This window comes from Enoplosus armatus, chromosome 1 (genome assembly GCF_043641665.1).
Source record: "Enoplosus armatus isolate fEnoArm2 chromosome 1, fEnoArm2.hap1, whole genome shotgun sequence".
NCBI lineage: Eukaryota > Metazoa > Chordata > Actinopteri > Centrarchiformes > Enoplosidae > Enoplosus > Enoplosus armatus.
In genome coordinates, this window is record NC_092180.1 from 835,948 (window position 1) to 846,096 (window position 10,149).

General features: G+C 47.1%; 2 protein-coding genes across 3 annotated transcripts; one reads left to right on the forward strand and one right to left on the reverse strand.

Moving 5' to 3' along the window:
* The first annotated feature begins 108 nt into the window (after positions 1 to 108).
* nob1 (NIN1 (RPN12) binding protein 1 homolog) lies at positions 109 to 4,565 on the forward strand. 2 transcript variants are annotated; one of them, XM_070908216.1, is made up of 10 exons: positions 109 to 177; positions 551 to 683; positions 1,241 to 1,374; positions 1,552 to 1,623; positions 1,763 to 1,903; positions 2,168 to 2,308; positions 2,428 to 2,634; positions 2,921 to 3,018; positions 3,283 to 3,427; positions 4,140 to 4,565. In XM_070908216.1, exons 1-10 carry the CDS (start codon positions 109 to 111, stop codon positions 4,407 to 4,409), a joined length of 1,410 nt encoding a protein of 469 aa, XP_070764317.1. In that variant the 3' UTR covers positions 4,410 to 4,565. The 2 variants fall into 2 exon arrangements, with proteins under 2 accessions (XP_070764317.1, XP_070764324.1); XM_070908223.1 differs by lacking the exon at positions 2,168 to 2,308 and having other exon boundaries at positions 1,766 to 1,903.
* A 189-nt stretch (positions 4,566 to 4,754) lies between these two features.
* Positions 4,755 to 9,437, reverse strand: cog8 (component of oligomeric golgi complex 8). Its single transcript, XM_070907215.1, has 5 exons — positions 9,051 to 9,437; positions 8,012 to 8,219; positions 6,878 to 7,702; positions 6,471 to 6,639; positions 4,755 to 5,710 (listed from the first exon to the last, which is right to left on the reverse strand). The coding sequence occupies exons 1-5, from the start codon at positions 9,377 to 9,379 to the stop codon at positions 5,370 to 5,372; spliced, it is 1,872 nt and encodes a 623-aa protein (XP_070763316.1). The 5' UTR covers positions 9,380 to 9,437; the 3' UTR covers positions 4,755 to 5,369.
* Between the last annotated feature and the right edge of the window lie 712 nt (positions 9,438 to 10,149).

Here is a 10,149-nt window from a genome sequence, read left to right on the forward strand (position 1 = left end):
TTTTAAACAACATTTCTAACAGCGATGAAGCTTCGGTGTGTTCTATCTGTCACGAGACTGTTTCCTCTCTTCTGATTGGTCGGTCCAGGCGCTGGTCATCCATCCAAGATGGCGCCTACCCTGGTGGAGCATGTTGTCGCAGACGCAGGAGCGTTTTTAAAGAAAGCTTCTCTCCAGGTGAGATTTCATTTACGTTTGAACCTGAAATCCTTTTGTGAGATGGAGACAGGTCAGACAGGTGTCCTGCGGTCAGCCAGACTGAAGGCGGACTGATGCGGACTGTCGCGGACCGTCTCAGAGGCCCTCAGCTGAGCACTTAGCAGCTGGACCAAACTGGAGCATTAAAGACTGCTTTTATTAAGAGTCACCGATCAATATCTTTCATTAGGGTTATATTCGTGTCAGTAATTACACGGTGTCCTCATCAACTACATCATGATGTCACACATGATGGCGGTCAGTGAGACTCCACCGAGGTGGAACCAGGCTGGTTCAGTCCTGATCCTGAAAATAGTTCTTTGACACTTTGTTGTGTTGGATTGTGTTGCAGGATATCGGCAGGAACATCTACACACTGAAGGATGTGGTGGACGAGATCAGAGACAAACCCACCAGGAGGAGTCTGGCCTTCCTGCCGTACCAGCTGAACTTCAGAGAACCACGTCCTGAACACGTCAGACTGGGTAACTAAACTAAACCTGAACACTTATTTTGCTTGAGATAGTTTATTAAGTGAGGTTTCATTTGAATAGCTGGCTGATGATTACCATTTAAACATCTCTGCATGTCCATCAGGGATCAATCACACACCAACATGACTCGTAGTCTGACCTTATTAATATTAATATTAATATTAAGTTTAACAGTGATCAAAGTGTGGAAACATAATGTAGAACAAAATAACATCAGCATCAACACAGGAACAGAAAATGAGACTTATGTCCATGAATCTGTTGCCCCAGTGCATGCTGGGAGGTTCCCAACACACATACCTCATGTGCCTGTGGTCACTTGATCAGCACTCAGCCAATCATATGAATGTTGAATGATCAATGTTTCACATTATTTTGCTCACTCACTTTATTTCAAAATAAAAGCGTACTGTTATTCAAGTTTACTTCATCAACAAATCAAACCTCAAAGAACCAGATAAGGATTATGTTAGCCTGGATTAGTTAAACCACATCTGAAGAACAGGGTCCGGGTTTGATTGGTTTTTTTTGTGTGTTTCTTGTCTCAGTGACAGAGTTCTCCAAGAAGACAGGAGACTTCCCGAGTCTGTCTGCCACCGACATCAAAGTCCTGGCTCTGACCTACCAGCTGGAGCTGGAGCACGTCGGCTCCCAACACCTGAAGAAAGAGCCTGAAGTCAAGGTACCTGCTGACCACAGACAGGAGTTGTTGGAACATACTCTTTTCATAGAGCTAGGTTAGCAGTTTCCCCCTGTTTCCAGCCACTGTGCTAAGCTAGGCTAACCATGGCCTCTTGTGATAGACTTGCATTTTACTTGTGTGAACACAGCCTGATCCAGCGGGTTGACTCTGTTTCAGGTTAATGTTCGCAGCACACAGCGCCACCCAGAGACGCCGGTTAACATTGCAGGATTTCACTTCCCCTCAAAGGTAAGAGACATTAAACAGGCCTGTTAGTTCATCGTCGTGTAGTTTGTCATGAGTTCTTGAAAACGTGTCACTGGAGAGGAAAACCAAGAGTCATCTGTAGAACATTTTTCAGTATGTTTTTTCCTTGATGATCCTTCAGAAGCCTGTGGACAGTTCGAACGTCCAACAGACTCAAAGAGAGACGGAGACGTCAAACCCTGCTGGCAGCGACGAGTTTAACAGCTTCCACTTCTGGAGAGAGCCGCTGCCGTCCATTGACAGAGAGCTGCTGGACTTACTGGTGAGTCACTGTGAGTCCTGTGGCGCTGCACACACCGCAGGTGCTTCGACATTTGTTGACCTCATCAAGGCTCAACAAAACATCTGGAATCAGCGTCATGTGTCCCTCACAGTTAAAATCAAAGTTCCATATTGAAGTCGGGAGTGAACGTGACCCTAGTGTCCAGTAACCAGGTCACTACAGTCCACGTGAACACGTTTGATTTCCTGCGTCACCTGATTTCTTGTGTGGATGTAAACGTATCGTGTCGTTGGTGCTCTCCAGGAGCCGGTGGAGGTTTTGAATTCGCAGAACAAACAGAAACAGACGGACACACAGACGTCTGCTGGCAGCGACCAGTTTAACAGCTTCCACTTCTGGAGAGAGCCGCTGCCGTCCATCGCCGGAGAGCTGCTGGACTTACTGGTGAGTTTAAGACGAGTGGACGTTGATCACAAACACGACTCTGTGGATCATGTTGGTCTGCGTCTGCCGGCTCAGAGCGTGTTGATGTCGTGATGCAGCTTGAAATTGTATCACCGCAGACAGACGAGCCAGAGGACCAATCAGACGAGGAGGACAAAGAGAACGAGCCCGAAGACGAGGAGGAGGAGGAGGAGGAGGAGGAGGATGATGACGGAGGTGGTTGGATCACTCCCAGTAACATCAAACAGGTGAAGATGGACTCTGCTGATTGGACGGCTCCTGCTGATGTCACTGTCGGATGTCTGACCACCGATTTCGCCATGCAGGTAACTAACCTGAAGTTATCCTGAAAACGAGTTAATGAACGTTATTTCATTTTTTAAAGATATATATTATATCTATATCTTATTTTTTTACTAAAAATACTTTAAATATCTTGTTCTGTCCGACCAACCAAAGATATTCAGTTTACTGACATTGAAGACGAAGAAGAGCAGAACATCCTCACATTTAAGAAGCTGGAAGATAAAAAAGAAAAATGACTCAAACAATGAATCTGTTAAAAACAGTTTGTCGATTCACCGTTCGAGCTGTTCTCTCTCGTCTCTGCAGAACGTTCTGATTCAGATCGGACTTCACGTCCTCTCCGTTAACGGGATGGTGATCAAACAGGCGAGGAACTACATCCTGAGGTGTCACGCCTGCTTCAAGTGAGTACAGTCGCAGTGACACGTCATTGAAAATTATTAAACATCATTTATCAAGTTTCAGGTCAGACATGACGACCGTCCTCCATGTTTCCTCTTTTACGGCTCAGATATTAGCATGCTAACGTTAGCTTTGTCAGCTGGTTCAGTGAGCTGCAGCCTGTTTTAATGTGGTGATGGTGAAGCTGCAGTTTGAGCTCCTGGACCGTGTCTCCGGACCAGAGCGTTGGATCAGCTGATGTTGCTTGAACGTGTTTTTAATTTCAGGACGACGAGCAACATGAACAAAGTGTTCTGTTCTCACTGTGGGAACAAGACTCTGAAGAAGCTGGCGGTGACGGTCAGCGAGGACGGCAGCTTGCAGATGCATTTCTCCAAAAACCCCAAAGTGCTGAACCCGAGAGGGCTGAAGGTGAGACACATATATACACACACACACACACACACACACACACACACACACACACACACACACACACACACACACACACGAGCCTGCATCTGAAAGGGACTCAGGGATGTTTGGACCTGACTTTGAACCAAACAGAGCAGCAGTACACGTTGTCACCTTGGATCCACTCAGAGCTGAGACCTGCAGTAACACAACGTGACCCCTGACCCTGGCTCAGGTCTGGCACTAAGAACAGAGTGGACCTGTGAAGCGTTTACAGCAGTTTCATTTATACTTTTAGTGTAGTACTCCCAGTGTTGAAGGTTATAGACGGACTTCCTGTCTTTGTTATATAGATTCTTCTGTGATCACTTAATGGTTTAGAAACTCTCTGTAGGGCACCATCATATCATGAGGAGTGTCAATAATTAGTGTTTCTTAATTTATGTGATCCTCTTGGTTTATGACGGATCCCCCAGGATCCCCCAGGATCCCCACACAGACTCCAGCCTCTAATGTCCAGTTGTTTCGGTTCCACTGTCAAATGTTGTAGCTCTCATTATTTCAGGTGCTGTGAAATTTCTGCCTCTAATCATAAATAATCTTGCTTGGCCACTTACCAGATATCAAAATACAGGTGTAGTTTTTTTTCATATATCGGGTCAATGTTGGACTAAACAAGACTAGTGAGAGAAGCTGTAGCCTGATTAACCCTCTGTGCACTGTGTTTCAGCACTCGCTGCCTCAGCCTCAGGGAGGGAAACACAGCAACAACCCCCAGCTGGTGGAGGACCAGCGTTTCCCCCAGCAGAGACTCTCCCGCAAAGCTCGTCAGAAGACGGACGTCTTCAACCCGGACTACGTGGCCGGAGCGTCGCCTTTCTGCGAGAACGACATCTACAGCCGATCGGCCAACCTCCAGATCAGAGACGGTCAGTGTGGAGGCGGCAGGAGGCGAGCCAACCCCAACGCCACCCACAAGAAGTTTGTCAAAAAGAAGTGAAGAGCTGACGGACGTTTGGACACATGAAAACACGTCGTAATCAGACTCAGCCAACATGAAATCAAAGGACCACGCAGGTGGTTTTTGTTAAGTCCTTCATGCCGGAGGTCAACTAAACTGTGGTCCTTTAAATAAAAACCAGCATGTGTCAACAGACCCAGCCTTCATGTTAAATCCCCTCTGAATGTGTTGAGACTGACTTGTTAACATAATGTATGTATATTCTTCCCAAATAAATTTTAAAACTCAAAACAGCTGTTACAGAATCTGTTCAGATTCAATCATTTTTCTTAAATATAATTAAATGTAGAGACACTTTCATTCTCAGATTATCCTTTAATCCAGTCCAACATTTGAATAACCTGTAAATCAGACACAGTTGTTGGAAGAAGCAGCAGCAGCTTCAGTTACTCATCGTAGTTACACTCGGAAAGTTAAATCTGTTGTCGCGCTGATGGTGAGGTGAACAGTAAAAACACGGAGCTGAAACTAAAGATCATTTATCGATTATTGATTGGGTCATAAAAATGTCTGAAAGCGACTCAAAGAGTTTCAGTTTGTTATTTATTACAAAGAAAAGAAAAACTCACATGAGAACCTGGAACCATCAAATCTGTCATTGTTATTAATCAAATATCAATAGTTGTAGATTCATTTCCTATCGACTAATTGATAAACAAAGTCATCTCCCACCCTGTGTTCTTCAGCCGGAGCCGTTTTAGAAACGTGTTCAGTTTTTCAATGCAGGTGTGTTTCGGTCTGAACGCCCGCTGAGGTTTGACCCACTTCCTCTCAGGTGACTCGGCGTCCGTCAGACTGCAGTCGCTGTCCTCCTACACTTAAAATGAGAGTCGGGGATGTCGACGAGATTTGAATTTATCATCAGAATGTCCACAAAAATAAGATCCATCACCAGTTCCCAGAGTCATCATCGACTCATTATTCCAGTATGAGGGTCCATCACTCCAAAGAGAAGTCTTCGTGCTGTATCGTCTCTTCGTCTTGTTCCTCAGACTTCGTCTCCGGTGGTTCAGCACTTGGTTCAGACTCCAAGTCTCTGAGACCGGACCGGGTCAACGCCGGGTCGGGACGTCCTGCCTCCGCGGTGGCGTCCGGATCTGTTGCTGGTTCTTCAAGTTGCGTCTCAAACGTCAGGCTGCCCAGTTTGGTGGTGATGTCGACCTCCGGTGCTGGTTCTAACATCTCCCTCTGTGGAAGCACAAAGTCCAGAGGCTCGAGGACCGCGGGGAGGTCGATGCAGCCCAAACTGCCGTACCTGTGCAGCTGAGTCGGAGGAACTCCTGCAGAACAACAAAGAACGGCTTCAAACATCCCTTTAAGTTTAAGTATCAACTTATTCACTCTCAGCGCCCCCTGAGAATATGAAACGACATACTGATGAAGATTTAGCTGTTCTTACCAGTCGTGGGCCTAAAATGTTTGATTATAATATTTTCTTTGCTCATCCTGTGGTCATCTTCAGTTACAGTTAAGACAAACTCCTAAAAATCATGTTTGGAACTTGAACTCTTACTTGACTCAGTTTCTGGTCTGATAGTAATCCACAAAGTATTCTAGCTGTAAATGATCTGTTCAGTCAGAGTTGGAGGTCCAGACATCCTGTTTTGTAAAGTGATGAGTGATGATACACTTTTAATACATATTTTGGTGGCAGTCCTCAGGTTCTGCTGTTAGCACATTGAGTTCAGAGGCTAATCTGAAGTTGGATTATTGAGCTGTTGACTATCAGAAGGATTCTGTGATCAGGAAAGTTCACTGTAAATAAAGACACCGATCGTCTTTGGCTCCTAGATCTACGAAGCACAAGCGAAGGATTCAAACTGGATTTCGATGTGACATTTATGTAAAACAACAGATTTTGGAGTTCGCTGGTGGGCTGATCCCAGTATGTCGCTTTATGAGATTGACCTCAGTTGAATTCTGTTCTGGTTGTCTGTTTGCAAACGTTTTTGGCTGCGTGGCTTCCCCAGATCACCGTAATGATTTGTTCTTTGAGTGTTATGACCCTGATTAAAAAAAGAGAGAAACCAGAATCCTCACCCAGAATGAGAGCGAGCTGAGCCGGAGGAAACAGGACCTGCAGACAGCGGTTGAGGAACGGCAGCAGATCGTCAGCGTACGAACAGCAGAACTGAACAAACAGCTCCTTCTCTCTGCTGCTGAAGGCCGACTCCTCCGCCCGGTGAAACACCAAAATCTGACGGGTCACCTGACAGGAAACAAGAGCAACAACACTCAACACGCCGGTCCAGATGTGCCTGTCAACCTGACGGGTAACAAGCAACGACACTGAAGACACAGGAGAGTTCATCAAGTCTGAGAGTCCGCATGGGGTGCAGACTTCACCAGACCTGCTTGAAAGTTTAACCATAGTTGATAGCAATATGGAGATCAATGTAAAGAATGAAAATAACAGTTTATAAACCAAAATGCAAACAGCTGTTTACCATCTTGAGGGCGTCTTCGAGACACTTGGTGACGTCCTGAGCCAGTCCGACGGGGCAGCAGAGCCGGAGGTCATTGAAGGCGGTCAGGATGTTGTTGAGGAACCAGGCCAGTGGCTGGAAGTCCAGCAGGGACATAGGGGGCTGCAGGGTGCCAGGCTGGGTGCAGGGGGCCACGGGGGGGATGGCCCCTCCCAGCACCGAGGGCAAGGCGATGAGGGTGTACAGGTTCATGTCCTCCTGGAACTTGTCCACCGCCTCCTGCACGGCTCTGCGGAACGTCTCCGCCGCCACCCGCTGGAACATGGGCGCCAGCTGTCCGCGGAAGTCCGCCCCCACCCTGCTGAAGGAGAGGCCAAAGTACATGCACTGACCCAGCAGGGAGTCCAGACGCCCCCCCACGCCTCGCTGCAGGTCCCTCTCTAAAGTCTCCAGGAACTCGGCCACCTTCTGAACCACCCAGCCGTGGAAGATGGCGCCCTCGTTCACCGCCACCTGCCCGCCGGCGGGGGGCACCAGCGGGTCCTCGTCAGAGAAGATGGCTCTGTACTGGGTGATGATGTCGAAGAGGTGGACTCTGCAGGCCTCGATGGTTTTGGTGATGTGGAAGTAGGGGTCGTCGTCAGAGATGGCGGCTAGGATGGAGTGCAGCCAGGTGCCACGTGCCTGCAGGAACTTCACCCGCAGCTCCGCCTCTGTGAACACGTCCATCCTCCGCAGGTAGCCAATCACACGCAGGCAGACAGGAAGCTGTGAGTTGCTGCGCAGCTGCTGCAGCAGCTGGTTGAGCATCAGCTGAGTCGACTGACGCACTTCACGCACGATACTCTGAAGACACAAAGATGTCAAATATTAGTAACGATTAGTTGATTAAGCATTCAGTCGATTTACAGAAATTTTATCTGCAACTATTTTGATAATCAATTATTTAATTTTAATATTTAATTTTTCAAACGAAGAGTAAAAAAATGCTAAATATTCTCTGGTCGCAGCTTTTCCAGCGTCTCAGTGAACGAGACCCGAAGATATTCAGTTTCCATGGAGATGCCTGTTGTCATTTTCTATAAATACATCTGTCAGCTTTTTCACCCCACGTTGCACCTTAGGAGCAATGTTTTCAGGGTGGCCTGGACTCACCTGGATGACCGGCAGTGAAGAGTGCTTCTTCTCCAGCCTCTTGACGTACGCCGCCAGCTCCAGAGCCTCCTCGTAGTAGCCGTTGCGGACGCAGGTGTCCATGAGTTGCGGGATCTCCAGGATCTCCAGGATTTCAGTGTGGCGGTTCAACGTGAGGCTGTTCATCCGGCGACTGGCTCCGATCTCCTCTGCCTCCTTCATGAACCCCCTGAACACAAACAGATGAGTTCACATTCATGTTACGTCTTTTTCTGTGATCCCGGTCTCGACCAGATGTCTTGCGTCCATGGATGGTTTAGGGGCCCGAGGTGTCGGGGCCCGAGGTGTCAGGGGCCCGAGGTGTCGGGGGACCCTGGTCCAGAGCCTCTGTTTGAGGTTGACTGCTGGAGAGCCTCAGAGCTCAGTGAACAGTCAGGATGTCCTGATCACTTTTCTTTGTCTTAAATATTAAACAACCAATTAAACAATCACAAACCAGCAGTATAGGCCTAGACTATTGCTATTATTAATCTCAGCTATTATTACAACTGTAACTACTATTATCAGTTATATTTCCATTATTATCATAATTATAGCTGCTATGGCTACTGCTGCCATACATCTCTGTCTGTCTGTGTCTCTCTCTCTGTGTCTCTCTCTCTCTGTGTCTCTGTCTCTCTCTCTGTGTCTCTCTCTCATTCTCTGTCTGTCTCTCTCTCTCTCTCTGTGTGTCTCTCTCTGTGTCTCTGTCTCATTCTCTCTCTCTGTCTGTCTCTCTCTGTGTGTCTCTGTCTCACTCTCTCTCTCTCTCTCTCTCTCTGTCTGTCTGTCTCTCTCTCTCTGTGTCTCTCTCTCTCTCTCTGTGTCTCTCTCTCTGTCTGTCTGTATCTCTCTCTCTCTCTCTCTCTCTCTCTCTGTGTCTGTATCTCTCTCTCTCTCTCTGTCTCTCTGTGTCTCTGTCTGTCTCTCTGTGTCTCTGTCTCTTTCTAACCCCGGGCATGTTGCCCTCTTTGCCGGGTCGGTAACCCACCTTTAACCTTTATCACTAAGCAGCTCTGACCTGCATCTTTCCCCGAAGCTGGGCAGCTTGTCCAGCAGTCGGGACACGCTGCTCTCCACACGGCCGAAGTCCCGGTAGATGTGCTCGGTGCAGTCGGCGGTGCGGATGAAGGTCTGGTAGTTGGAGAAGGCCAGTTCCCGGGTCTGCTGCAGGATCTGAGCCCGCTCTTCTGCCAGCCGCTCCGGCTCCCGGCCCAGCTTGTCCACCCCGAAAGAGCTCAGCTCGGACAGGTAGGCCGCGAAGTCCGGGTTGTCCCTCCAGCTGTCCGGGAAGCTGTCCTTAAAGATCGAAGCTAAAATGCTCTCATCCTCCACGTCTACCGCCGCCATGTTGGACCGCTCCGAGTCAAAGTAGAAGTAGTGCTGCTGCCGGCGGTTTGTCAGCGAGACGGACTCATGAAGCCGGTTTATAATGTCACGGTTTATACGGAAAGTGTCTGAATGAATCAGCTTCTCTAACAGTTACTCGTCTTCTCTGAACGCAGTGTTGACAACCACTTCCTGCTCCCTCCAGCTCTTCTTCTTCTGTAGTGCATCCAGCCGCAGTGTTATCGCCACCTACTGTTTCTACTGTAAAACCTTATTTGAAAAATGTGAAAATAGCATTTGTTTTAAAATCTATAACATGTTGTTCACTAATATAAATTCTGTCAGGTAGTATTTCTTTTGAGATGTGTAAATCTTTGTTTATGTCTGGGCGACAGTTTGGACTGGAATAATGTGTTTTTTTGTGATAGAATATCAAAACAACAGATTACACATTTGTATACATGTAATACATATTTGTTAACTTAGTTTAAATCAAATGTAGGGCAAGCACATTTTTTATTTTTATTTTTTATTAAACCACTGCAACAGTCCAGTTACAGTGCAGACAATCCAAATGTATTTATATAGCGCCAAATCACAACAAAGGTTATCTCATGACACTTTCCATGTAGAGCAGGTCTAGACCGACTCTTTATAATATTATTACAGAGACCCAACAGGACACAGTGTGTCTGTGGACTGTTGCCAATGGTTTAATAAAAACTTAATATAAGACTTAATATAAAGGCAACAAGTAGAGGCGGTTCCTTCCTTTGTTTTGCTCACATATT

Excerpts from the sequence above, each read along its gene's own strand:
- nob1 (XM_070908216.1), top strand. The coding sequence starts at position 109 with ATGGCGCCTACCCTGGTGGAGCATGTTGTCGCAGACGCAGGAGCGTTT. Across the intron at positions 1,375-1,551 it reads AGAAAGAGCCTGAAGTCAAG|GTTAATGTTCGCAGCACACA; the intron begins GTACCTGCTGAC and ends ACTCTGTTTCAG. Across the intron at positions 3,019-3,282 it reads AGGTGTCACGCCTGCTTCAA|GACGACGAGCAACATGAACA; the intron begins GTGAGTACAGTC and ends TTTTAATTTCAG.
- cog8 (XM_070907215.1), bottom strand. The coding sequence starts at position 9,379 with ATGGCGGCGGTAGACGTGGAGGATGAGAGCATTTTAGCTTCGATCTTT. Across the intron at positions 6,640-6,877 it reads TCGAAGACGCCCTCAAGATG|GTGACCCGTCAGATTTTGGT; the intron begins GTAAACAGCTGT and ends GTTTCCTGTCAG. Across the intron at positions 5,711-6,470 it reads TCAGCTCGCTCTCATTCTGG|GAGTTCCTCCGACTCAGCTG; the intron begins GTGAGGATTCTG and ends GTTGTTCTGCAG.